This window comes from Zootermopsis nevadensis, unplaced genomic scaffold (assembly GCF_977971745.1).
Source record: "Zootermopsis nevadensis isolate Lab colony 2312 unplaced genomic scaffold, Znev_1.0 Znev_ptg000012l, whole genome shotgun sequence".
Classification (NCBI taxonomy): domain Eukaryota; kingdom Metazoa; phylum Arthropoda; class Insecta; order Blattodea; family Termopsidae; genus Zootermopsis; species Zootermopsis nevadensis.
In genome coordinates, this window is record NW_028259144.1 from 13,582,210 (window position 1) to 13,608,777 (window position 26,568).

General features: G+C 35.6%; 1 protein-coding gene across 5 annotated transcripts; it reads right to left on the reverse strand.

Annotated features, from left to right (window-relative positions):
- Positions 1-650: 650 nt before the first annotated feature.
- SAK (polo like kinase SAK) lies at positions 651-26,566 on the reverse strand. Of its 5 annotated transcripts, none has more exons than XM_087348010.1 (16): positions 26,324-26,566; positions 26,147-26,242; positions 24,828-25,038; positions 22,279-22,391; positions 20,420-20,512; positions 17,793-17,936; positions 16,786-16,926; positions 14,968-15,200; positions 11,302-12,670; positions 9,145-9,287; positions 7,638-7,753; positions 6,313-6,449; positions 5,499-5,669; positions 3,873-4,043; positions 2,519-2,793; positions 651-1,504 (listed from the first exon to the last, which is right to left on the reverse strand). In XM_087348010.1, exons 1-15 carry the CDS (start codon positions 26,423-26,425, stop codon positions 2,548-2,550), a joined length of 3,486 nt encoding a protein of 1,161 aa, XP_087204136.1. In that variant the 5' UTR covers positions 26,426-26,566; the 3' UTR covers positions 651-1,504; positions 2,519-2,547. The 5 variants fall into 5 exon arrangements, with proteins under 5 accessions (XP_087204136.1, XP_087204138.1, XP_087204139.1 ...); XM_087348012.1 differs by having other exon boundaries at positions 26,352-26,564; XM_087348011.1 differs by lacking the exon at positions 651-1,504 and adding an exon at positions 1,526-2,165.
- Positions 26,567-26,568: the final 2 nt, after the last annotated feature.

Sequence of the window (26,568 nt, forward strand, 5' to 3'; positions counted from 1 at the left end):
CGCATTAGAACTATGTTCTCTAATTCTTCTGACCCTAGCACCTTCCTTTGAGATTTGATGGAACTGAATAACCCATCTGCCCCAACTGTTTACATTCAATGTTAAGCTGTTTGCACAAACATGGATTCACATGAGACTATCTTTTGCAAAATTTAATTTTTTTTTTTCACAGCATATATAAGCCAAAAGTGTGGTGGGTTGTATCATGTGCTAGATGGACGTGTGCTGTGGCATGATTACAAAGCATCTTTTTAATGAAGAAGTGCTGTGCTTTCTATGAGGTAGGGAGTGAGTGTTTAAATATTATGACAAGCTTTGGCTTCAGTCTCTTACACTGAAATAATGTGTCTGGCACATAAAGTGGTGTCTAGGCATGATGAAGTTAGACTTGCGACTGCTTTTGAAATAACCTAGTTTTCATGTTTGAAACTGTTATCAACAGATGATATGAGAATCTTATTATCTGAATGTTGAAGCAGGTAATGGGAAATGCAATATGGGCTACATACCTTCATGGTTTTGATAAGGCTTTGGCTGGGAAATAAACGGTATAAATGGAAAAATAATAATGTCACCATATTTTGAAATTATGGTTTGATACTTTTTCTATATACATGACAGAAAAGTCATATGTAAAATAAAAGTTTACATTAAAAATATCAATTCCTGCAATTTACTTTACTTTACGTATAAAATATAAGAGCATAAAAAATACACTTTATAACAAGGTCATAATGATAATTTAAACATTGAACCCTTAAAAGAGGCTGCGAAGTTATGCAATCATATTTCTATTTCACTTTGTGAAGTTATCATTTGTCATTCTAGTTTTTTAATGTGCTTATTTGAAACATGAAATGGCTAAGAAAATATTGCACTGAAACAGCTGATGTATTATTAGGGTATGTCATTAGAATTTTTGTAATTAGTTAAAGGACAACATAACAATTTAAACTTAAATATTTTTTGTTCCCTTTCCACTCTCATTATTGGCTATCCGAAAAAATCCTGTGAGAAACAACAGATTTTTGATGATGCCAGAGTAACAATGAAAACTGACAACAGCCTATATAAATTAACAACATATCAAAGCTGTTTTACCAACCAGTTTTCAAACTGGGCACAACAGCATACCATGCAATTGGAAAACAACATGTTACAATCCACTAAGTTATAAAATTTACTTTCTCCACAGGTTTTGTAAGAACAGAGGATTGCTACCTTTATTTACCATGTTCTCATCCACAACTGCATAAACCATCCTACATTCCTCCTTTGAAGTGTTGTGTAATATACACAAAATCCACATATTATGAACTGATGAGAAATTTTTGGTAAAATAATATTTTTTACTTAATGTCAACAATAGCTGTGCAATGCACAATGCACACTGTCACCCCAATGTGCTCATTTTCTCATATCACACCCTGATATGAACTCGAGGTATCAAGACACATATAACACTAAACCACTGGAGTTATGACCAATTTCATTCTTCTGCAACCTTAAAGAAACAGAAATAATGCAACTACAATGATAATGAAACACACAATAAGGAGTCAAACATCAGATTTGTGTATAAAAAGAGAGTGGCACGTCAGCATTATTATATTTATAAAGCATTTGTACAAACTCAACTAAAGTAAGGACCTCAATTACAATACAAAATTCCTGTGTTTAAAATTCAGTTTATCAAATAATGCTAGTTACAGGATATTCATCATAGGTAGGACCTGAAATGGTGAATTTTTCTGTCATTAATTCATAATGAAAACATGCTTTAAGAAAAACACTTCAAAGTTCTATAAGCCAGATCCCTCACTTGGCAAATAAGGGATTTATATTTATAACTGGTTAATTAGTTTTATAATCAGGTGAACTGATAAAATTAAATGAGGTTAGAATTGGAGCACAGATACATGCAGAAAACTGCAGGTGTTTGGTTTTTGAGTAGTGGAGGCAGTGTATTCTTAATCTTGGCTAAGTCAGCCTAAATTTGTAATAAAAGGTTTAATTTGATAGAAGTAGTATTTTATTTGTTCATTATTACATTGAGATGGAACCCTATAAAACACCAGGACTTGCTAGAACCAGTTGTTATATAGTGCTGTCAAGAGGAGTTATTTCTTCCTTATTTTTTTAAGCACAGTAAGAATCCACAGAGTCTGAAAAATACACTTTCTCAATGAGAAGGCAGTAGTCCACAAATATCCATGCCTTTGGAAAGAAGTAAATACTCATTTTTCTCTCACCTTACAAATATATTTGTATTATCATATAAACCAATCATGTCCTCCCTTCAAAGACCTGAAGTCATGGCTGAATTTATCTCTGTAAACATACTGATATTGATTATGCACATGTAAGTACTCCAACAGCCAAGCTCCTCCCTCATATTCAGGTTAACATGGTTAGTAAGTGATGAAGTTGTATTTATTTACCAATTATATGTTTTATTATTGGTGTGAAACAAATAAAAAGAGATGTTTAGAAGAATAACTTAAAATGCACTACATACCTTTTTAATGAAGTGTTTTCAGCTTATATTCATCTGATTACGTTGGTCCTGGGTATCATGACTGGAGATCTGATCTTTGCTTCTGTTTTCATGAGATACTGCACTATTTTGGGCATCTGTATTAGTTTTATCTTAAGATCATCTGGAAGCACATCCTTTTCGCTATACTGCTTTATTTGTCCATCTGGCTTTTCAAACCGAACTGCACCACTTGCTGAGTTGAATGTGATAATAGACCCATCATCATGATGAACCTGTACCTCTCCTGATGGAAGCTATGACAAGATAATGAAGAGTATGCATATACTGTACTGATTACTATTGTTATACACACACACACACACATACATGGATGAGTTCTGTTTGATTGCATGAACAATGTAGTTGACCTGTGTCTGTGTGTCCAGATTGAATGAAATGGTTTATTGGTTTGTTTTCATTTTGATACTTTTCCATTTTGCCATTATATTTATTCCAGATATGACGAAAAATTGGTCTGTATATAATTCACTACCTCTACATACTGTGGTGTCTTTCATTGGATTTTGAAACTTTTCATTTATTATTATATAGTCAATTACAGATCGAAACCCTCTTGTAGTCCAAGTGTATTTATTTATAACATTTTTCTGGAACAATGTGTTTGTAATTTTCAAGCCATTATAGGAAGCAAAATCTCACAATTGTCCACCATTTTCATCACACAATCCTCTCCAAAATTTCCACTGACTTTTGGGATTGGTAGTTTCCCTATTGAATTTTAATCTCCTGCAATTATAATATGGTCACTTTTATTACTTAATTCCTGAACACGCAATGTTCGAATCTTTCTGTTAATAAAAACACAGCTTTCCACTTCCTATCAACCAAAATGGCTACCCATTTAGTTGCTCTTGCAGTCTGCTCAACACCAGAATATATCACTGTGTAGTCATTTATTTCTGACGTACCTTTCAACTTTTTTTATTTATGTGGTAACAGCTGTTTATATTTATTATTTTCAATTATCTAGTTAATCAAATTTCTTTGTTAACTCAAACGTTATGTTACATAACTAAAGACATTCATCTAACAATATCCACTGACAATTCTAGTGCTCTACCATTCCATTTTAAAATTACATCACTAGTCTAGGTACTACATCGCTTTACATGTCTTGAATATGAATCAAAGTCTAATTTTTGCTTTACCTTGTAAATGTTTTATGCCTACCTGTTCTCATCACTGTTTGTAACTGTATTTAAATTTTATATCTTCTCAAGCATTTCACCTTAGCAGCCTGAATTTACTTGTATTTTCTGTACAGGTTGGTGAGTTGAAAAGACATATGACAGGATATCCATATACAACTTACTTGCACAGCCATGCCTATGCCTGGCACAGTGACCCTCTTTTCTCTTTCTTTCAGTGATGCAGATGGGGAAGAACCTCTACTAGTGGGAGTTAAGTTTTGTCTATGCTGCACTGAACTTCCGCAATGCTTGGTGGGAATGGTGCTCATTAATGATACATCATATGAGCACATCTGTAATGGGATATAGCATAAAGTATTATACATACACACAACGTTGAAAAGAAATTTTGGAATTGTAGGATTTGAGGTTTTCATAGCAGTAAGACTGAAGATGGCTGTCTTTTGGGTTGTTGCACCATGTAGTTTGGTAGAAGTTTACCAAAGTTTCAGAGGTTTTTGCTGCCTCCATCATCAGGGCACTGATGGAGGCAGCAACGACCTCTGAAACGTCGGTAAACTTCTATCAGACTACATGGCGCTTTGAGGAATGTGATGAAGATGAATAACTGATTTTCATAGAAATCCATGGGGCAACTGACAAAGATTACCAAAATCAGTGATGGCATCTCATATATCTAACAAAAACACAGAGAAGAAAGAGGAGGGGCAAAGACAGGTGTACCTCATGACAGGACTAACACAAGACGGATTTTCTGTTCCTGTAAATAAAGTTCTTGTTGAAGTCTGCACGACCTTGTACATAATGACATGTGAAATAAAACGAGGTAAAACTAACATTTTGGAACACAAGAAAGAGCCCTCAGTGGGAATTTATCAGCCAGACAAACAGAGTAAGCGTGAACCTAAAACCAAACTAGTGGTTGAAAGGGAGGAGTTTTTAGCACATATAAACAGCTTTTTTCAGTATGAGAGTCACTACCGAAGACATCTTAGTGATAGGAAATATCTTCGAAGTCACCAAAATGTATAAAATGTATGAACTGTATGCAGAATACAAAAGAATAAAGGAAAGCATACTCCAAACTATCATGTTATAGGAAGGTTATTCAATCCACAGGTCCCATGTTCAAGGCCCCAGATCAAACACTTGCAAATTATGTGACATATTTCATATAAAAAGAAATACTGTAGTGATAAAAAAGGATGCCATTAAACAAGATTATAATAACACTTGGCTTTGAAAAATGTAGCATGCAAGATTAAAGGAGAAGGTAGAGCTTTGGCAGTTACCAATGAGGCAATGACAGTATTAGTATTTCATTTACAATGTCTACCCATTCATGTTCTCAGTGCAAACATAGCTTATAACAAAAGGCAGCTTTAGATGTACAATCTGAGTATCAAAGAACATTAGGATGCAGTGAAACTAGGAATTGGAGAATAAATTTTAAATGTAGAAAATGGATACATGCAACATCCCAACGCATTCTTCATTTACCAAGTAAATTAGTCCTAGCACTTTTCATTCAGATCTCATAAGCAAGGTGACTATAGATGAAACACTGCTTGTAGACAAGCCTTGAAAGAAAGCGTTTTTAAATTCATTTAAGTTTATATCACTTTAAACTAATCCCACAGAGAACAGTCTATTGTACCAAACAAAATTATTAAAACTGAAAATAGCAAGTGCTACAATTTAAAAATAAAATTACAGAGTATGGTACAGAAAAGGTGAAAGATGTCATGTGGTGGTGACGGTGAACAAGCCTTAAACTCTCATCTTACCTGTGGCATATGTGACACACGTTCAGCTTTAATGTTGGCCACATTCTCTTTCCCTCCAAATACAGAAGGCCGTTTCCCCACAATTACGGGAAAGTAGTTTGCCCCTCTTGCTGCAGACTCTTTAGAAATTTGTGTCAAATTTTGTTCCAACAGCAAGCACTGATGATAGCACTGTAATTTTCAATGAAGTTTTATTATAAGACACTTGGTATGAGTTCCACACAGAAGCTCTGAAATATATGCAGTTAAATACTTTAACAAATGCACAATTTTAATGTGTAGGGCTATTTGTATGAATACAACACAATGCATAAAAACATAGATAGACATCAGGATTTGCACTCGCAGACATGAGCTCTGTAGCAACACCAGTTCCCCACCACACCAACTGGTCTACGAGGGAAATGAACAACCAACTGAAGTTCCCATTTCACCTCTGTTTTGCTGTCCAAGGACTTGGAAAATTCATTAACATTAATTCATGGTTTTCTCAAATTAAGGTAGAAATATTAGTGTCCTTGCTTCAAAGACACGTGACATAAATAATTGTAGTTAGTGGAAGGTACAAAAAAGCCACATACAGACAAATACTAAAACATTACTAATTATTGGAAGTATGATACCAGCTGTACACTTACATCACTTCTGGTCTGGGACTTCCTGTTTAACAAACTAAAGTTACATTATATATATCTGACACTTTTATGGCATTAAGGCAGTGAAATTTTGACTGTGGTCTTCTGCAGACTATGATGTCACATAGTCTTGTAGAGTCACAGCAGGAAGTCATGAGGTACAAATGGAATTAATTTACCTGTTGAAAGTGATCCCACAGCAGTCTTGTAGCTGCTGGTAGCAAATGCTCACACTTTTCATTCTCCAGCACTGTACTATGTCCACTGCTATTAATAATTTTAATACACTCACCATCCACTTTAGTAATTTTTCCACCTGTATTAGATGAAAGAAAAACAATTTGGAAATGTGTTAATTTTCTTCAAATTACATATCTATTCTAATCTACCCTACTTAAAGGTGTAGCCAAACTGGCCTGTTATGTCTTTGCTGAATAATATTAAACAAAGCCAGATAAATACATTTACAGACTAGTGATGCAATAAAATCACTCTTAAGTACCCACCAGATTTCAACAACAGGAAACAAAGTATGCTCCCACATCAGCAGAAATCATATTCTTGAGGTGCAAAGTGATGATTCTAAAATTTACACTTCTGACTAAAAATTAATACAGAGAGCAATAAGACTGTAAAATCATACAGTGCACACTTAACAAGCATGTTTGATGGAAGTAATTATAAATGACATTCTAAGATCCATGCTCTTCAAATTTTCAACAATGAATTATATTTTATTTATTACTACAAACACATAAAAGAAACAAACTGGCAAAAGTTGTTCACTTTGAGATTATCCATGCAAGTAAAGATCTTCACTAAACTGAATAATTATGACTAATGAACTCCTCCTTCCTAATAAACAGGGCATGGCTATTTCTAGCATCAAGGGCAGAATAACTGATCTTGGTTTCACTAAATTAAATCAAATTATTTTACTATCTTGTAACATGTTTCAGAATGAGTGACTTTGCTATTTATATTTTACACATGTCAAATACAAATGACAGACAAGAAAAACACACAAAATTTTAGTCAGGAAACCTGAAAAGATGAGATGACTTGAGAGATTTGCACACAGATGGAAGGACAATATTAAAACAGAACTTGCACATGATAAAGATCAGTAGTAGGCTCTTCTAAACAAGGAAATAGATCTCTGGATTCCATAAAAGTTACAAAATTACTTGATCAGCTGAGCCCCTCAAGGAATCTGTTCCACAGAGTTATTCAAGTACCTATTTCACAAACTGTTTGCTTTAAGAACAGTGTTTTGAGTTACTAGTCCAAGTTCCAAGTAAAACAGTGGTTACATTCGGCCAACACATGGCCTCTTAAAATTCATCTGACAACAACTAACATATTTCGTAGAAATCAATTATGTAGTTTGAAAGATTAAACATGGGGCCAGACACAAAATTATTTTATGCACTTCTTGTTAAGAGCATACAAAACTGAAAATCTTACTTAGGTAGGAAATAAATTTCATTATACAGCCTCTTACCTTCATAAAAGCACACTTCAAAATCTGGATCTGGAGCATTCTCCATAAGTAAACACTTTGCTTTATCACTGTAAAATGTGACTTTAGGAGTCTTAGCTTTCACCAAATTAACAAACCTAAAAAAGTAAACGACAAACTGTAAACACCATGATTGATTAATGAAAAGAATTTTAATGCTCAACTATAATCGTGATCTTTGGGAATAAATGTAACAGGAACTGCAATGGAAATCAAAAGTACAAAACAAGTTAGCAGGTTATACATTATAAACTTTACAAGCTATGTGATGCATAAATGCATCACTAATTGTTCTGGCAGATTATGTGATGTATGAAATACACACAAACTTTAAGCACTTCAGTCTTGTTGTTATAGTACAAAACTAGTAAATGTACAGGAACTGAGCATTAACATTGTTCACTCAGTGGTGTAGAAAGCGACCATTAACTCACAAGCATCTCACAACCTCTTCCCTTCTAACACTGCACGATACTATAAACACTATACTATTAGGGGTTTGGTTGAAGTATAGCAAAGAGGAGGAACAGTAGAATATGCACAGGAAACTAGAACAATGGATGTTCCCATCCTTATAGAGCATATGGATATAAATGGCTGTATTATCAAACACATATGACTCCTTATCTTTCATTGGAATTAATTTTTCTGAGGCCTCTTTCAAGCACAGTAAATCTGTGAATATTTCTGCTGCTTCTTGCATGTTGTGGAAGTCTCCAATTTGACCTCTCACCAACATTGCCGTAAAACAAAGTATACTAATTAAATCATAGCTGTGAAGATGCCAATTTTGGTTTTCTGGACATTAATGTCACATAGAATCATTTGTAAATACCATTGTTTTAAAACTTCAGGCCTGAAGATGGAGATAACATGTATCTACCCGCAAGTCCACTAAGCCTTACCAACATAGACAAAAATTGTGTTTTTCTGGGAAAACACCACTATCATACCCAATCTAAGCAAGAACCAGAGTTATTTATATATAACAATTATTGTTGTGAAGGAAATTTCACTATATGACACATGACACCAGTATCATGGGGGGGGGGGGATTTTCAGACACACGGGCCAAATCATCAGGGAAGTGACAGAAATGAAGCTCCATTCTAACAACAAGGACAGGGGATATAGTTCTCAGTCAGCCCAACAAGGAAGCCTTTCATTCAGACCCTGAGGGCACAAAAAATGTTCTCTGTAAGGGTAATGCATGTATTTTGTCTTCACTCAGTTTTATTTTGTACTGGCCCCAAATAGATCCTTCATTGTACTAGCCCTTTAATGGGCCTTTCCTGTTCCTTATTCCCATAAGAGCAAAGAAATGTCCCTCCGTCATCCTTGGCTTTGACTGGTTAATCTCTTCTATTTCTACTCTTCCTATAAAACCATTCCATACACATTCTAGAACCAGGATTAAAAAAATAAAGTAAGGTTCAGTGATACAGTGGAGAGGGTTTAATGAAAACTATGTACAACACAAATCTTTTACCTTGAAGCATAGAGATACTTTTTCCAGTGCTTGGCTGGCAAGGACTCGAAGCTATAAATTGCATCTGCACCTTCTTCAGGAAGTCCAGGAGGTGAATCTCCCACAGCACAACCACGTCCACCATTAGGTCGATACAACACAATCTGTGCGTGAAAAAATCATAACCACTAAAACATCCAGTTAAAAAGACATTAAATGACCTTCAAACAACAAGTTGAAATGAAGTACATAAAACTTTCTGGATTGTATCTGTTTCACAATATTTTGTTTTCATCATCACTTTACCTCAAAATTAACCCAACAATTAAGGCTCTCATATCCGCTGTACTTGTTAGCCAAATTAAATGACAGCATTCAATTAATATAAAGAAAAATTCAACATGACACCACACAAAACAAAAAGCCATTAAAGGATACAGTACCTACACAGTGCGGCAACTGGAAAATGGGACTGATGCTGGAAAAAAATTATGGTTCCATGTATGAGCAATCTGAGCATTGTATATTCAAAGTAGCTTACTCCTGCATCTACACACTGAAGGTCATCATACATTGCCATCATTTGAGAACATAGTGTGAGCTGAAGTAGACGTCTCTCTTGTGTGTATGTTGTGAAGCAAGAATGGAACAAAGAGCGAATATCAAATTTTGTGTTCGGCTGGGCAAAAGTGTCACGGAAACGTTTTGAATGATGAAGCAAGTGTACGGAGATAATTGTCTGTCTCGTACACGTGTTTTTGAGTGGCATAACCGTTTCTGCCATGGAAGAGAATCATTGGGAGACGATGAACATCCTGGCCCAGCAAAAACGATTTGAACACCAGAGTTGATTAAAAAGGTGCGGGAAATAATCACCAACAACCGATGTGCAACGCTTCAAATGATTTCAGAAGATCTGTGCATTAATCAGGAAACTATTCGACAAATAATAACTCAGGATGTGAAAAAAAAGTAAGGTCCGTGCACGGTTTGTTCCACATTCATTAACAGACGATCAACCACAGCTCGTGAGTTAAACACTGCAGGGAACTCATTGATGCCACTGAAAACAAACCCAACTTCCTGAATTCGATCGTTACGGGTGACGAGACGTGGTGTTTCCAGTATGACCCCGAAACAAAGCTACAAATTGCAGAGTAGAAGTCAGCAAACTCTCCCCAAGTCAAGAAAGTTCGCCAAGAAAGATCAAAAATCAAAACAATGATAATTATTTTCTACGACAGCGAGGGAATTGTGCACAAAGAGTTCATACCCAGTGGCGAGACAGTTACTGCTGCCTACTATCAGGACATTTTGAAACGTTTGCTTCAGAGAATCCGTCGTGTACGGCCTCAGTATCGAGAAGATGGCAGTTGGTTCCTGTTGCAAGACAAAGCGCCAAGCCATAAGGCTCTCATTGTTAGGGAGTTCTTGGTCACCAAAAAAGTCTGTGTATTGTTGCATCCACCGTATTCACCAGACTTAGCACTGTGTGACTTATTTTTGTTTCCAAAACTCAAATCACCACTGAAAGGCTGTTATTTTGATGACGTGGACACCATTCAAAGGGCTGTAACGAGAGTACTGAACAGAATTCCAGACACGGCCATCCGCCATTCCTCCCAGTTGCTTCATGGTCGTTGTGTGCAGTGTGTAGGTGCAGGAAGAAGCTACTTTGAATAAACAATGCTCAGATTGCTCATACATGGAACCATTATTCTTTTCCAGCATCAGTCCCATTTTCCAGTTGCCGCACTGTGTATTCCCTACTATGGTACATTAAGATTTCTGTCTTCTGGGTTGTTACGCTGTGTAGTCTGGTAGATGTTTACCAACGTTTCAGAGGTCATACTGCCTCCGTCATCAGGGCGATGAATGTGCCAACTGGGTGGGTGGAGCTAGGTTTATAGGAACTGGACGGTGAATGAAGTAGCCTGCCCCCAGCCAATGCCTGCTCCAATTGGCTGGGGCTTATGCATTAATTCAGCAGATATTATGCAAAGAATTCATAAAGTTTTAAACGAGCACTTAATATATCATCATCCAATATAATTCTTCATGTTCATGGAAATCAATAATAACAATAACAATGATAAATTAATGTTATATACAGCATTGTTGCAAGAACTTGTAACAGTGGCTCAGAATTACATCTGCAGCCATTTAAATATTTCTTACCCTGAGGCCATCACTGGATATTCTGCAGACATCAACAACTTTCTCCTCTCTGCTTCCATTTCTCTTCCTTAAAAATTCAATGCAGACTTCACCAGACTCAAGAATACTCAAGATGGCACTTTTTGTACGATGCCGTGTGGGCTGTAATCTAACAGAACTTAAGGGAGAATGAGTACCACAGTCGGCACTAGTCATGACCTCAGTACTTCCACCAGTAGCTCCCTTAACATTTTTTGCAAGTACTACTTGTTGCATACAACCTGAGCCATGTTCCTTGAAAACTTCATTGCTTCCAGCTCTACATGTGTACCTATCATCTAAACTTCCATGGCACCCAGACTCCTGCAATGTAGGGCATGAATTTAATATTTGACAAGATTTGTTTATAGAATGCTGCAGCTGTGGGGAATTGTCTGAATGGTGAGCACAATGTAAACAATTTCTTCCTTTGCAGTCCTGGCTCTTAACATCATTGTGAGCACCACACATACATTTCACAGCAGAAGAATGTTTTACATTTTCTGTGTCAATATTTTTGGTATGTTCACAAATTTTTCTACAGCAATCTGTCTGTGAACATTTCTGACACTTTTCACAGTTTTCAGTGTGTAACTGCATTTGTATGGGAAGTAGTGAACCAACACTACAGTTGCAATTATTTCCGCTGCACTGTGAATTGTGTCTTGTTACATTTTCAGATGAATGTGTCCTAAATAAACAGTTATTTGTCACTTTACTAACACTTTCGCTATTCTGAAGGACCTTTACAGCTTCCTCCCCTTCTCTGTTAAGTTTTGTCATGTGGTTCTGACAAAGAGAGTCACTTGTGAACACACTATTTTGAGCATTGTCAGATGCTTGATGGCAGCACATTCCTGTGCATGAACCATGCAATATCCTTCCATCATCACCTGAACACTTTCCAACACACTTCCTACAATTCTGTGCACATGAGTCCTGGCTGTGAACTGATGTGCTCTTGTAACAATCCCCATGATGTGAACCACCATCAATATTAGACTTATTCCCAAATGCCAGACCTGAATGCATTTCTCTCTCCCCACTACTTTTACAACTAGTTCCCTCATTAATACAACTGTCTCCTTCTCCAGTGGAGCAAATAACACCACTTTCATTTCTACACCCAGAAGTGTAATGTTCAGTGTGAAACCTGGAATTTGCACTGTCTTGAAGATTTAAAAGGGACAAAGAATGTTGTAGGTTTGAAACCTGCACTGATGGATGAGTTGGCAACACTGCACAGTTTCTCTGATCAGTGTTTGAAGATGAATGACTAAATCTGGCACGAAGATATCCTGGTTTGTTGCATTTTGCTGATGAATTTGTGCCATGAAAGTTTTCTTCTGACCTATAAGATAAAAATGCATTAATTCTCAATTGTAACTGTAAATTAAAGTATAACTTACACTTAACAATGAACACCAATAAAACTATATTAAAAATTATGAAATTCCACTATAAATATTAAGAACAATGAATCAAAAATACCTATTCAAGAAAACTTAAAATATCTTTACCACCAGCAACATCATAGTTTGCTGTTTGCTGGCGGTAGGTAAATGCACTCTCTTTGAGTATCAGCTGTCATCATTTACTGTGAATGTGTTAACCTTTAATGTATAGGGATAGCCCATACTACAGAGATGGCAGCAAGACTAATATTAGGATCTAACCAGTAATGGTATTAGTATTGAGAGAATGTGTGTGTATATATGGAACTATTTGTGCTAAAATATTGCAATGAAAAGTTCTTTAAAGAAAACACATTGTTCATTTCTACACTAGTATATTTTAAGAGTATAAAATAGTTTTGCAAAACAAATTATAAAGCACTAAATTAAAACAAAATACAGAGTCAATTGAATAAAAATTTTCTTGGATATTATCCATCGTCTAATAAATATAAAACGTAAAACGACGTTTCAAAGATGGGACTCTATCAGCCAGCCTAGTTTGGATTTATCTCCTATTTGGATACCTGTAATCTCCGAAGAAATCCAAGTTGGGCATCGAGTTTTGTATTAATATTCATGTGCATTTATTCCCACCTTTTGTGAGTTTTTTTTTTTTTTTTGCTTTATCGTGTTTATGAATTTCTACATACTATTCTTTTACGTCCCACAGATGGATGGTGTGGTAATGCCTTTTTATTCCGGGACTTTCACTTTTTACTTTGTCCGGAGATAGGGATTAGCTCTATCTAGTGGGCCCAACTATGTAGGAACCTGAAGACGGAGATAGAGTCCCATCTCCGAAACGTCGTTTTACGTTTTATATTTACTAGATGATGGATAATATCCAAGAAAATTTTTATTCAACTGACTCTTCACCATCATCAAGAAGTTTTAGATTTAAAATATAGAGTATATAAAAACAAAATGTACAGTATTTATAATTTAGTGAATGTTCTTCCCGTGATGTAACAAAAGGCTGATTCACAACATTACTTTTATGTGGACAACATAAAAATATATGTTTATACACAAGCTAACTTTGCACTTCAAGCACTGACATTTTGTAGTCATTCTTTTCTTTTTCAATAAGCACTGCTAGCTTCGCTAGACTGCTTGTCTGATATATCTCTGCTCTTAAGCAAGCAGTTACATGATCCTGCTGTGCTGCATTGTGAATTTTGATTTATTAGTTTTTCATACGTTAGTAATATGTAATGTTTTGAGCATTAAATTGCAGTGTTGTGATATGAAAGATCAACCTAGAACATCCTCAGAACATAGAACACCAGTAAAGCTGAACAGATTGAGAAAATTTGCTGTTAGAAGTCAGAATAAAAGGACTATTTACAATGTGTACAAGTTTTTCAAAGATATTTCTAAGCTACCTGAATATTTCAGTACTATAAATGTCCACATTAAATAGCTAAAAAGAAGGTACCAAACTAGGGATTTAGTTATTATGTGACATGGTTCCAGATGAAGAACAAAATCATCAAGTGTGCACAACACTGTATTTTCTCATAAACTAAAAGATCAATTAAGATGTGGTTTTCGAAAACATACAGTTTAAACCTTTAGCTACATTTCATAAGCAGAATGTAGACAGTTGGATTCAAAGAACACAAATTTATAGAAGGGTATATTTTTACATACAAGGTAAAGAACAATTCAAAACACAGGGAAAGATTTTTCATTAACTGAAGTTAATAAAATGTTAAGTCCTGCAAAACATCCAACTTTCCTGAGCTCCGCTGTTTGTGCTACAAGATTAAATAATTCTGCCATGACCTTGGAGCTTATAATTTGGTGATACAGGTAAAAACATAAATATCACAAACACTAAAACAGAAATTACTTTGCATAGAAAATTATTAAAAATGAGTATATACAAATTAAGAGACTTGATAACTTAAAAATTGTACTGTCTTTTAAGCTGCAGTCTCAATAGAATTGAACAGAATACAGCTTAGGTTCTATCTTTAATAGAAGAAAACTGAAGTACAAGAGAAATGTATCATCAAATTAATTTTATATACTTCGTACAAATGATAAAATGTCCTGGATGCACTAGATATTTGAATATGCCCTTTAAGAAGAGAGATGAGATTTTGCAATATTTGCTAATGTTCTAATCTTGAAGAAATAACAATCAGTACTTAAAAGAAAGCTATGTAAATCCAGAGAAACCTACCGTGATATAATTTTAACAGACTGTTTTCTCATAATGTCTTCATTATTGTCACGTTGCGAATCTGTATTTAAATCCTCATGCAATCCTTTACGATGATACTTCCAAGTTGAGGATAATGGATCACTGGAGATATGCTCATTAATAGTCTGAAAGCTGTCCCTTGTTTCCTGTGAATGAGTATTAGTTGACATTGTGCCCATCCCACTGTCAGCCGTGTCCTCTGGCAGGCAACTCTGATCAAAGTTAAAATTTTTAATTAAATAAATAAAACATAGACATGATTATGTGTAATTTATATAAAGAAACATGCGCGCACACATATACAGGTTTTGTGCTTATTCTGGTAGCAAAAATTGCCAGTGGCATAATTTTATATAAATCATGATTAACTCCTGCCAGTCAGGGCATTCCTCGTTTGTCATATGACTTAACATTTTATTTCCTGATGAAACCAAGCACATGTAAATACACTTAACAGATGCTATTCTTCTAAAAGTTTTTATTTAATTCTACCCTGGCATACATAATTTATTTTGGGTGTGACAAAGTATAGTGCAATGATAACTATAAATACTGACTTCTTTCTGAAAATTATAGTCATACAACACTATATCAATTCTTTCAGTATGTTATGAACATATGACAGCAAGAATTTGGCAAATCACAACACAATAGTTTGCCAGATCAGTGGGCAAACAACTGTGTGCCCAGTATTCCTCTTCTTTATGTCAGCACAGCCAGTCTTAGGAAAAAAGTATTTTTGATTTGTCCAGTAATTTTTCTGCCTCAATATGACTGGGCAAATTACAAGTGTGCACATGTTGTGACACATCTCATAAGAGCACCTCAAGGTCTCAATTGTTTCAGACAGAGGACACATTTATGCCAAGTCTGTTAAACAAGGACAACAATATGCCTAATATGAAGAAAAACATGAAATGTGTATGTGTGTATTAATTGCCTCTCCTAGTATTTCTCAGAAATTTCATCTCAGCTGTTTGTAGTTTGTTTTCCTTTGTCTTAGTACATATCCCGTGTTTCTGCTCATTATAATATGCAATTAATATTGTAATTTTGAATTTTCTGTCTACATCTTTATTCCACAATAAAGTCCTAGCCAAATTTTAAAATTGTGGAGCCTTTCCAATTCTTTCATTTTTCTCATTTTGGATCTTGCCATTTTTCTCAACCACACTTCCTAAGTAGACAAACTGCATCAACACTAGACTTCTACATTACAAACTTCTCTGTCAGTAAATATGGATGTTCAAGTGAAGTACAGCCTGTACCTTCACTTTGCTGTGGTAACTAGTCACATATCTCAAGAAAGTCATTAACATCAATTAACATTTTACTTAAAATCAGAAAGACATATTGGTGTCTTTGTTTAATAGACAAACTGGAATAACTAACTGAAACAATGCAAAGTAGAGGAAAGCCACAAACCGGCAAATACAAGGAAATTACGAATGACTAGAATTATGATACTTACATCACTTTCAGTTTTAGAAGAAATCAAGAATGTTTAATTATTATGAATTTTCATATTTCTATAATAAATACTTCAAAAATGAACAGATACTGTTCTTCTCAAAATATTTTTGTGATATATTTAGTTAGTACTTAGGAGACAAATTTGAAGATTTTGTATTCCAATCATTTTCGAATATTACAAATGTCTGTTAGAAAGAGCATTTTTCTGAATTTTGTAACTGTAATTCTATAGAGGTTGCACTACAATATGTAAACTGTGTTTCTAAAACAGTGCCTAATAATCAGAGATTCAATACATTAATATATTTAGTGATTTATGTATACCTGTTTTAACAAATTGTGCATGTGACTGCTCTTCATGAACGGGTGATCCATGATGTTCTGGAGCTGTATTCTTTCTCTAGGGTTTTTCTTTAACAATACATCAATCAAGTCTCTTGCCATAATTGACAAATGTGATGGTACCTGTAAACAAAATAGGAAGACAGGTTATTTCATTCATATATTATACACATGAATTTAATACCAATATGGATGTAAAATGTAAAAAGAATTCTTGCATCACCAAACACAAGATACACTTTAACAGTAAATCACTGTGAAAGTTTAAAACCAGTTATTCCTTTAAATATTTTAAACTGTTGAGGAATAAAGTGCATTTACATGCAACCTCACAGAAATCTCAGGAACCCTGAGGATCTGAAGTAGTGACAGAGAAAGATAGATATCAGCAGAAATGCATTTCATAAGAACTTTGGGTTACACACTTTCTTTGATCACAAAAGAAATGAAGAACTTATGGACATTATGAAAAAGCAACTAAACATTACACCAATAACAGATTTTATAACACAGTACCATAAAAACTGGAAAGAACATGTACACAGAATGATTTCAGGCAGTGGATATCAAAAATTATTTTAATATACCGCACAAAAGGAAAGAGATGTTCGGGCCAAACCCTCATAAATGGAAGGATTTTGTTATGTAACGCCCGTAATAGGCCATAAGGCCTATACTGGAAATAAAGAAGAAGACATATCAAGTGTCCAGCTGAGTTAATCAATGTGCAATAACTCATTTATTTATTTATTTGGCTTAATGACTGAATTTTTTTTACTAAGATCTTAAAATCAATTGACACAAATAGAGCAATGATACCAAAGGAAATCAGCATTATGGAAAGCAGTTCTTAACCTTCTCTAAGAAGGAAGACCTGTAAGGTTATGTGGAAAAAAAATAGCTGTGCTTTGAAGTAAAGCATGAAAAATTTTGCTCACAAAAATTGAAAACAGAATTTAAACACCAACAATTCCAAGTTACAAGCTAACCTTGTAATCTGCCATCACAACTTTTGTCAAAGTACTTTTTACAGCATCAGTGTCAAATGGAGGTCTTCCAACCAATAAAGTGTACAGTAAGCAACCAAGGCCCCAGACATCTGCTTCCAGCCCATGTGAACTGCGTGTTGCAACCTGTAACAAACAATATTTTACCTAATCTGTACAAATACATCTTTACTAGAATTCAATATTCTACATAAAAACTGTTCTTCTACCAACATTTTTGCTTCAAGTTTAATATAACATGATATAACTAACTAACTAGATGGCTTACCGAACCCGAAGGTTCATCACCGAATTAACCAAAGCCCTCCACCGGACCCTGTCCTGGGCCAACAAAATCCAGTTTCCTTCAACTCCTATCTCCCATAGATCCCGCCTGAGATTATCCTCCCATCTACGTCTAGGTCTCCCCAGCGGTCTCTTCCCTTCAGGCTTCCCAACCAGTACCCGGTGCACACCTCTTGTCCCATCCATGCGCGCTACATGTCCCGCCCATCTCACTCTTCTCGACTTAATCACCCTCACAATACTGGGGGAGCAGTACAGATTTTTAAGCTCGTCATTGTACAGTTTTCTCCACGCCCCATCGTCTTCCCTCTTAGGCCCAAATATCCTCCTCAACACCCGATTCTCAAACACCTGCAATCTGTGTTCCTCCCTCTGAGTGAGAGACCATGTTTCGCACCCATACAAAACAACAGGCAAGATTATTGATTTGTATACTTTAATTTTCAGGTTCTTAGAAATCAGACTGGAAGACAAAATATTTTGGACTGAGAAGTAGCAAGCATTTCCGGAATTTAGTCTCCTCCTAACTTCCTCACAAGTATCATTTTGATTTGTTATTGTTGTTCCCAAATATTTGAACTTTGTAACCCTTTCAAAGGATTTATTAGCCACCCTAAGATAATTTTGCCCGCCTGTCTTCTGATGATGAGATACTAACATGTACTTAGTTTTTTCTGAATTTACTTCCAGCCTGACTTGTCTACCAGCCTCTAGTAAAACTTCTGCGTTCCTCTTTATTGTATTTATATCGTCCCCCAATAAATTAACATCATCAGCATATGCCAATAGCTGATGTGTCCCATTCAATTGCAAACCCTCCTGCCTACCTTGGACCTTCCTGATGGCGTATTCTAGCGCAAAGTTAAAGAGCAAGGGAGACAAAGCATCTCCTTGTTTTAGACCGTTCTTGATGAGGAATGTCTCAGATACATATTTACCTACTTGAATTTTGCTACAGGTTTCATTTAAGCACATTTTTATTAGACCCACTAGCTTCTTTGGTATACCAAATTCAATAAGAATATTATATAGCATTTCTCTCTTCACAGAGTCATAGGCTTTTTTGAAATCTATAAATAACTGATGTACGGTCCCACCGAACTCCCATTTTTTCTCTGGTATCTGACGAATGCAAAAGATCTGATCAATCGTTGATCTGTTTCGTCTGAACCCACACTGATGATCCCCAATAATTTCATTCGCATATGGGGTTAATCTTGCCAAAAGAATGTTGGATAGAATTTTGTATGAGGTTGATAGCAGCGATATTCCTCGGTAATTACCACACTCAGTCTTGTCCCCCTTCTTATGAACAGGAATAATTATGGATTCCTTCCATTGTTGTGGCATCTCTTCCTTATCCCAAATTAACTGAATAAGCTTATGGATCCTCATATGCAACCCTTTGCCACCTGCTTTAATTAATTCGGCCGGAATCTGATCAATTCCTGGAGATTTATAACTTTTCAACTTCCCAATGGCTAGTTCCACTTCATCTAAGCTAGGTTCTGGCATTTTAATCTGTCTAATATCACCAGTATCATGAACATTTAACAGCTCGCTAAAGAAATTTTTCCACCTATTCACAATTTTTATTGGATCTGCATATAACATGATATACTAAATTTAAAAACAAATATACATGCTCATTTTTCTCACTTTAAAAATTGGAATTACCCTGAGAAATATTTAATAGGAAGTTTATATACTTATTTATGGTTTATTTCACGACATGATCTACCTCAGATTATACAGGATTATATGCCACTCTCTTGTGCAAACAGTTTAAGGAGACTGGAAACATTTTTCACAAGAAAGGTACAGGGCATCCATGTGTATCTGATGAAAATGTCGAAAGGATACATCGGAACTCTGTCTGCAGTCCATGTAAGTCAACACAAACTGCAGTATGTGTGTTCCAAACGCAGCACACAACAGTGCATCTGGATAAATTGTCCTCTATTCAGAGACAACACACCACACTCCAAATTTTAAGGACTGTAATGGAAGGTATGAACATTCTATATTCTGCTGTTTAGACTATTAATGTAGCTACTTAGGTGGAATCATGCTTCATCACAAGACAACTTTATCTGAAATGTCTATAAGCCCTTGGATGAAGTATGTAAACCATCAACAATGAATAATCTTTGCACTTATGAGGTATTACTGTGTCTTTCTGAGTCATACTTTCAGAGAAATTGTTTTAACAGGTAACTAAAAATTCATGAATTGCAATGCCATCCAATCCAAAAAATAATATTCAAGGAAATTCAGTGGTTCCTTTAATTTGAATTAACAGTGTCTGCAGTATTTTAAGTTACCTCAGGTGAGATATAGTTTGGAGTTCCACACATGGTAAGATGTTTCTCATCTGCACAAGACAATTGTGTTGCTAGTCCAAAGTCTGCTATTTTCTGTAAACCAAACAGCAGTTAGAAATAAAAAGCCCTTGGTAAGTTCTATGTAACTATTCATTAAAGTTAAGTGTACAGCATACTTTATTAACTTACAAAATTTTGAAACCAGCTGAACATACGAGGTGCGATCGGAAAGTTTCCACACTGTGTCAATAGAGGGCGAACCGGATGTAGTACGAGCTTCTGCGCTAGGGGGTGCGGCCTACATTCATAGTGAATCAGTGTGCCAGCCGGCATCATCGAATTAGCATTTGTTTCTTAGTTACGGGCGTTTTGGTAGTGCATTACACCGACCCTCCTGCGATTTCGGAATGGCGGATTTTCATGAACAAATCAAATTTTGCCAAAGACTCGCCAAAACGGCTACGGAAACCTATGAAATGCTAAAGCAAGCATTTGGGGAGTCCGCAATGGGTCGTGCACAAACTTTTCTGTGGCATTCACGTTTTAAAAATGGCCGAACCTCTGTCGATGATGACGAGCGTTCTGGACGACCATCTTCGAGCACAACGCCCGAAAATGTTATGAAGATTCGGCAGGCCATTCACGAAGATCGACGTCGTACCATCAACGACTTGTGCGACATTGTTGGGATAGGCTATGGGACCTGTCAGCTGATTCTAAAGGAAGAACTCCACATGCGACGCATCATGACAACGCGCCAGCGCACACCGCCCTCAAAGTTCGGCAGTTTTTGGCCTCAAACACCATGGCCGTCATCCTGCACCCTCCTTATTCGCCGGATTTAGCTCCGTGTGACTTCTTCCTCTTCCCAAAGATGAAAATTCAGCTAAAGGGAAGGAGATTTGAGACGATAGAAGAGATTCAGGCAGAATCGCAGATGGTGCTTGACAGGCTGACAAAGAAAGATTTCCAGGGATGCTTCCAGGCTTGGCAGCGGCGCTGGGATCATTGTGTTCACTCCCAGGGGAACTACTTCGAGGGTGATGGATGAATTTAATACCTGAGATAAGTGTACGGGTTTTTATAGGCGCAGTCTAGAAACTTTCCGATCGCACCTCGTATGTAGTAAAATTTTAATACATAAAAAGATTGTGTGTGTGTGCAAACATAAATTTACAAATGGATGTTATATTCTTGGTTAAGAATGAAAATTTAGTTTTAGATGCATGGAATATTCTGGATAAAAACAATTACTTTAATAAGCGAATATCATATAGCTGATTATTGTACTTCACCTACTGTTTTCTAAGGATATAAACTAGGTGAGATTAAGGTTTTCGTGGCAGTTAGTGAAGATGACTTCTGTAATCTGGTATGTTTTCCAATGTTTCAGAAGTGCTTAAGGTCTCCAACATCAAGGTGACTCATCACCCTGATGATGGAAGTAATAAGCACATCTAAAACATCAGTAGATATTTACCATATTATATGGTGTAGCATCCCAAAACACATTCAATGTCAAACTCGTCTCTTACTATGAGGGAAGTATATCAATTATAAGTATTTTAAAACAAAGTTATAACAAAAATATACAAACTTGAGACAGAAGAAACTGAAAATGATAAATGCTGGTATTGCGCAACTAAATATTTTGTAACCTACTGCAATGGGGGAGTGGGGGTGGGGCTATATAGAATTTTTATGGGGAAAAATTCGGAGTCAAACACCATAAATCACAATTGTCTGATATTTGTAAAAAAATGTAAAATTCAGTTTCCTTTGTACTCAGAACTGAAGAAGTTACTGTAAGACAGATGTAGATATACTAATTGATATCAATACAATTCTGTGGTCCTTACAATTCTCATGTCCTTGCTTAGCAGCAGGTTAGCCAAAGATATGTCCCGGTGCAGAATGTTATGCGAATGTAAATACAACAAACCCTGAACAACTTGACGAAAAATGTGACTTGCTGGAAAGAGAAAAAAACAGAATTAAGCTTATTCACAACATAACAAATTACTAAAACTTATCAAAAACTAAAAGAATAAAATTAGGAATGGTAAAGTTAAGAAACTCCAAAAATACAGAAATATGCACTATAAAAGAATCAAGACAAAGCACCAAAATGAAAAATTAGAACTACTGTTCACTCACTGCATTCTACCTCCAGCACTTCCTTAACTGTTTAAGTGCTATATGTTTACAAGCTGCTGTAATTGTATGTGCCACGTACCTTTCACTATTTTCAGCCTTGGCCTCCTACATGTGGGAGGTTTCTTTCTTTGAGGCATGCATTTAAGAGTAGTGAGTGACAAGTCCACTGCCTCTGCACAATTCCTACTCAATCCTGATTTGTCTGCTAGAGCCATCTAGTAGTGAGTCAGGAGAGACTTGGGTGAGAAATGGCCTCTGAATTTTGCTTATGAAACAACTCATTCATGCTCGTAATGTTCTTTTACATACTGTAAATCTATGACATGGGACCGCCAGCTTTACTTCTCCTCTGAAGGAAGTTATGCTACAAATTTTTATCACCCTTAAAAATCCATCGAGCTCGGCCAGATTTGAACCCGCAAACCTTGGGTCCAGTGGCGAGCACACTAACCACTAGTCCACTGAGGGTGACCAATGAATTTTTAATGCAAACATTTTACTTTTGTCTTACCTTATGATTATAAATCTGACTGGGAAGACCTGCAGACATATTCTTCATTACAACTATCACAATATCACTTATAAATACTACCACTATCACTATATCTACCATGTTTACTATTGAAAACTGTCAAGTCTGTTTTCATACACAAAATATATAATTTCAATGAGACAGAAAAGTGTTACTGTACCACTGAAAGGTTCTAGAACTCACCCACAAATGGGAGATTATGTAAATTCAGTAGTATGATCAGTCTGAAATAAATGTTCAGATACAGAAATGTGTGTCAAACATTTGCATAGAAGCACACAGAACTGGTGATACATAATATATACCAACCAACACCTTAATTTCTTTCCATAATGATATTATGCTGTCATCTTCACCATCAGGAGTTCTGAGGACAGCCCAGTAGCACCATTTTATTGACACAATCACTCAATCCCTACCCAATAATTTCTTCCCAATTCTGCTGCCAATTATCCGTTCTCAAATTTTTCAAGTAACTCACACTTTCATTCTACTGTCAGTACAATTTTCAGCCATTTTACTTGGGATTCTTAAGCGTTAACTACAATTTTCACATAACAGATGCACAGTACAACATAACTGTAAAACACCAACATTTGAAAAAAAACAGGCACCAGCAGCATCCCCTCTCTCCACCACCATAACCACCATTGACAATGACCAAAAAGAACAAAGAAATGGGAAGGGGGGGGGGGCACCCTTCTCAAGGACACAGTATGGCATGGAAAGGTCAAAAGCTTAGTTCAAACTTGTCCATGTTTATGTAAAAATAATCATGCATGGATAATCTGCAAATCAGAGTCTGTATTTGGATAATAAGGGGTTAAATGTATTTATGACAACAAGGAACAACAGATTTGAACAGTAAACTTATGACCTTAGAAGGAGAAAATTTAATACATATACTGTATATTTGCCAGCAACAGACTGAAACATAAAATTATATGATAGTAACAGAATTCAGTAACATCCTAACTTCATGTTCCTCAGGACAATAGATTCAAGATTTAAACTGATGTAAACCATAGCAGAGGAAATGTAACACTCAGATAACAGGGTTGTGACCATAGAAATTATATGCAAATGAGAGAAAACCTTAAACCTTAAACTCTGCTTGCTATCATTTGTGGTGGAAAACATGGATAAATTTAAAAGAAATACAGATGTACATAATTTAAATACAAGACGTAAATGATCTATATGTGCCAAATGCTAACTTTACTAAATATCAGAAAGGAGTGTACTATACAGGTATCAAGTTGTTTAATAATCTTCCACCAACAATTAAAAGTCTAAATTATGATATAAAGGTATTCAAGCCTGCATTGAAAGATTACCTCTTTACTTACTCCTTCTATTCTGTAGATGACTTCATCTCTGCTGAAAATGTTTAAGCTTTATATTCATAATCTACGTATATGTAAAGCAAGTTTTGTATTTATATTTAAAATTCTGAGGTTTATGTATATTAATTTGTAAAATTATTTTTCATACTTGTATTGCAGAATCTGAAATTTATGTACATTGATATGTGAAATACGTTCTTGTACTTGTGTTGAAAGTTGTGAAGTGTATGTATATTGTATGAAATGACATGTTCTACATCCTTTGGTTGAGTCCTAAGAAGGATCTATGGAATGTAAATAAACTCTACTCTACTCTACTCTGTGAAACATATATGCAAATTCTGCTATTTTTGTTTACTAAATCATTCCTTACCTTCCTCTTCAGTTAAAAGCATAGCATTATTTTTTATGTATCTCTGTAATTCTCCATTATGACATAGTTCCAGGACTAAGTATACATAATTTACATCTTCAAAGAATGTATATAATTCCAGGACTGAAGGATGTTTGAGGCGAGAATGAATTGCAACTTCTTGGCGCACTCGACCTACCATCCCAGCTGCTTGCATTAACTTTTTGTCAATCTGAAAATAACATATGTGGATGAGAGTGTATAATACACTAACTATGATAATCAAGTTACACAAATATCAAACTATAAACACAAACAACAGAAAGCACAGGACATCTTATACGACAATTCTAGCTAGATTGATACCTATAACATCTTGGACAGCTGTCCAAGATATCCATTACTGTTATTAAACTTGGACGGTCATCATGATGTATGGTTCCTCTCTTATAAGCAGACTCATCAGCCAATTATTACTTATGTACTCAATAAAACATTATTCATCAGAACTTATGCACATTTTTAAAAAAACTTTTGGGTGTAACTCATAAATTTTAATGTAGTATACAATACGAATTATAGTACATAGTAATAAGACTTATATTTTTCATTCCAAACCTAGTAGTGGGGGGGGGGGGGGGGGGGTACTCAAATAAAAAACTAGATGAGCAGAAAATGTAGTGCACAGGGAGAAAACAAGAAATGCATACTAAACTTCAGTTGTAAATCTCCAAGAGATACATGGAAAATTCATACACAGGTAGAAGGATAATATTACTTTAGAGCTTAAAGAACAAGATGGTACTGGTATGAACTGCACTGAAACTGGATAAAAACAGGTTCTACACTTCCAAGAATAAATGGCACACAAATTTTCTGTGATTGGAACCCAACAGAATCACAAAAAATATTAATTCCAACTGGTTGGTCATAGAGATCCTGTCCTTTCTTGTCAATGGTGATGATAATATTGAGAATTGTTACAAAAATGCTCCTTTGCTGAATAGGGGCAGGAATTTCACACATCATACACAGTGCCCAATGTTCACTTGCAGTGAAGGGATAAATTTAATCAATTTATGTGCATTTTTTATTATTATAAATACAATTTAGTGTACCGAAAGCAAAAGAGAGGAACATGAGAAAGTGATAAGTTGTTGGAATATCATAGGTCAGCGTCTCATGCCACAGACTTGGGTGCCAAATATCCAACGCTAAGTTAACTGGGGAACAAGTAACTATTTCTGGACACTTAATTTGAATTCTGATACTTCGGTAGAAATAAAATTAACGGCGACAAGTAATGAAATAATTCTAAATAAACTCAAATCTTTTTATACCATTTTAACAGCCACTTCAATCCCCGTCTTCAAACACCTCGCTCGATATACACTGGCAAAACCTCCTTTTCCAAGCAAATTGAGAACTTCATAGTTCTGAAACGAAAATTGCTCAAATGGTTTGTTGTTGTTTTTTTCCCCCTAAGAGGCATGGTTAAAGCATTACAATGCACTTACAACAGAGAACTGGAAGAAATCATCTAACCTCAATTCTTTCTCCAAAGCTGGAAGCCCCACCTGACACTGGTGGCATTTTTGTGCCACAAAAATTACCGGCATACGTCGTTTGCGAGTATGTTATAGTACTAACTGAGAGACCATTTTAAATTAACTTGAACGTCCATTTGAAAAACCGGATGTTAATAACCCTCAAGCCCACTGCTCACTTTAATTCGACCAATCACGTATTTTATTTTCAATGG

Bases quoted from the DNA above. Each gene is read 5' to 3' on its own strand.
- SAK (XM_087348010.1), bottom strand. From the start codon at position 26,425: ATGCCGGTAATTTTTGTGGCACAAAAATGCCACCAGTGTCAGGTGGGG. The intron at 15,201-16,785 runs GTATACATAAAT...AACTTTGATCAG, and splicing joins TGCACAATTTGTTAAAACAG to AGTTGCCTGCCAGAGGACAC. The intron at 5,670-6,312 runs GTAAATTAATTC...TGAAAATTACAG, and splicing joins TGTGGGATCACTTTCAACAG to TGCTATCATCAGTGCTTGCT.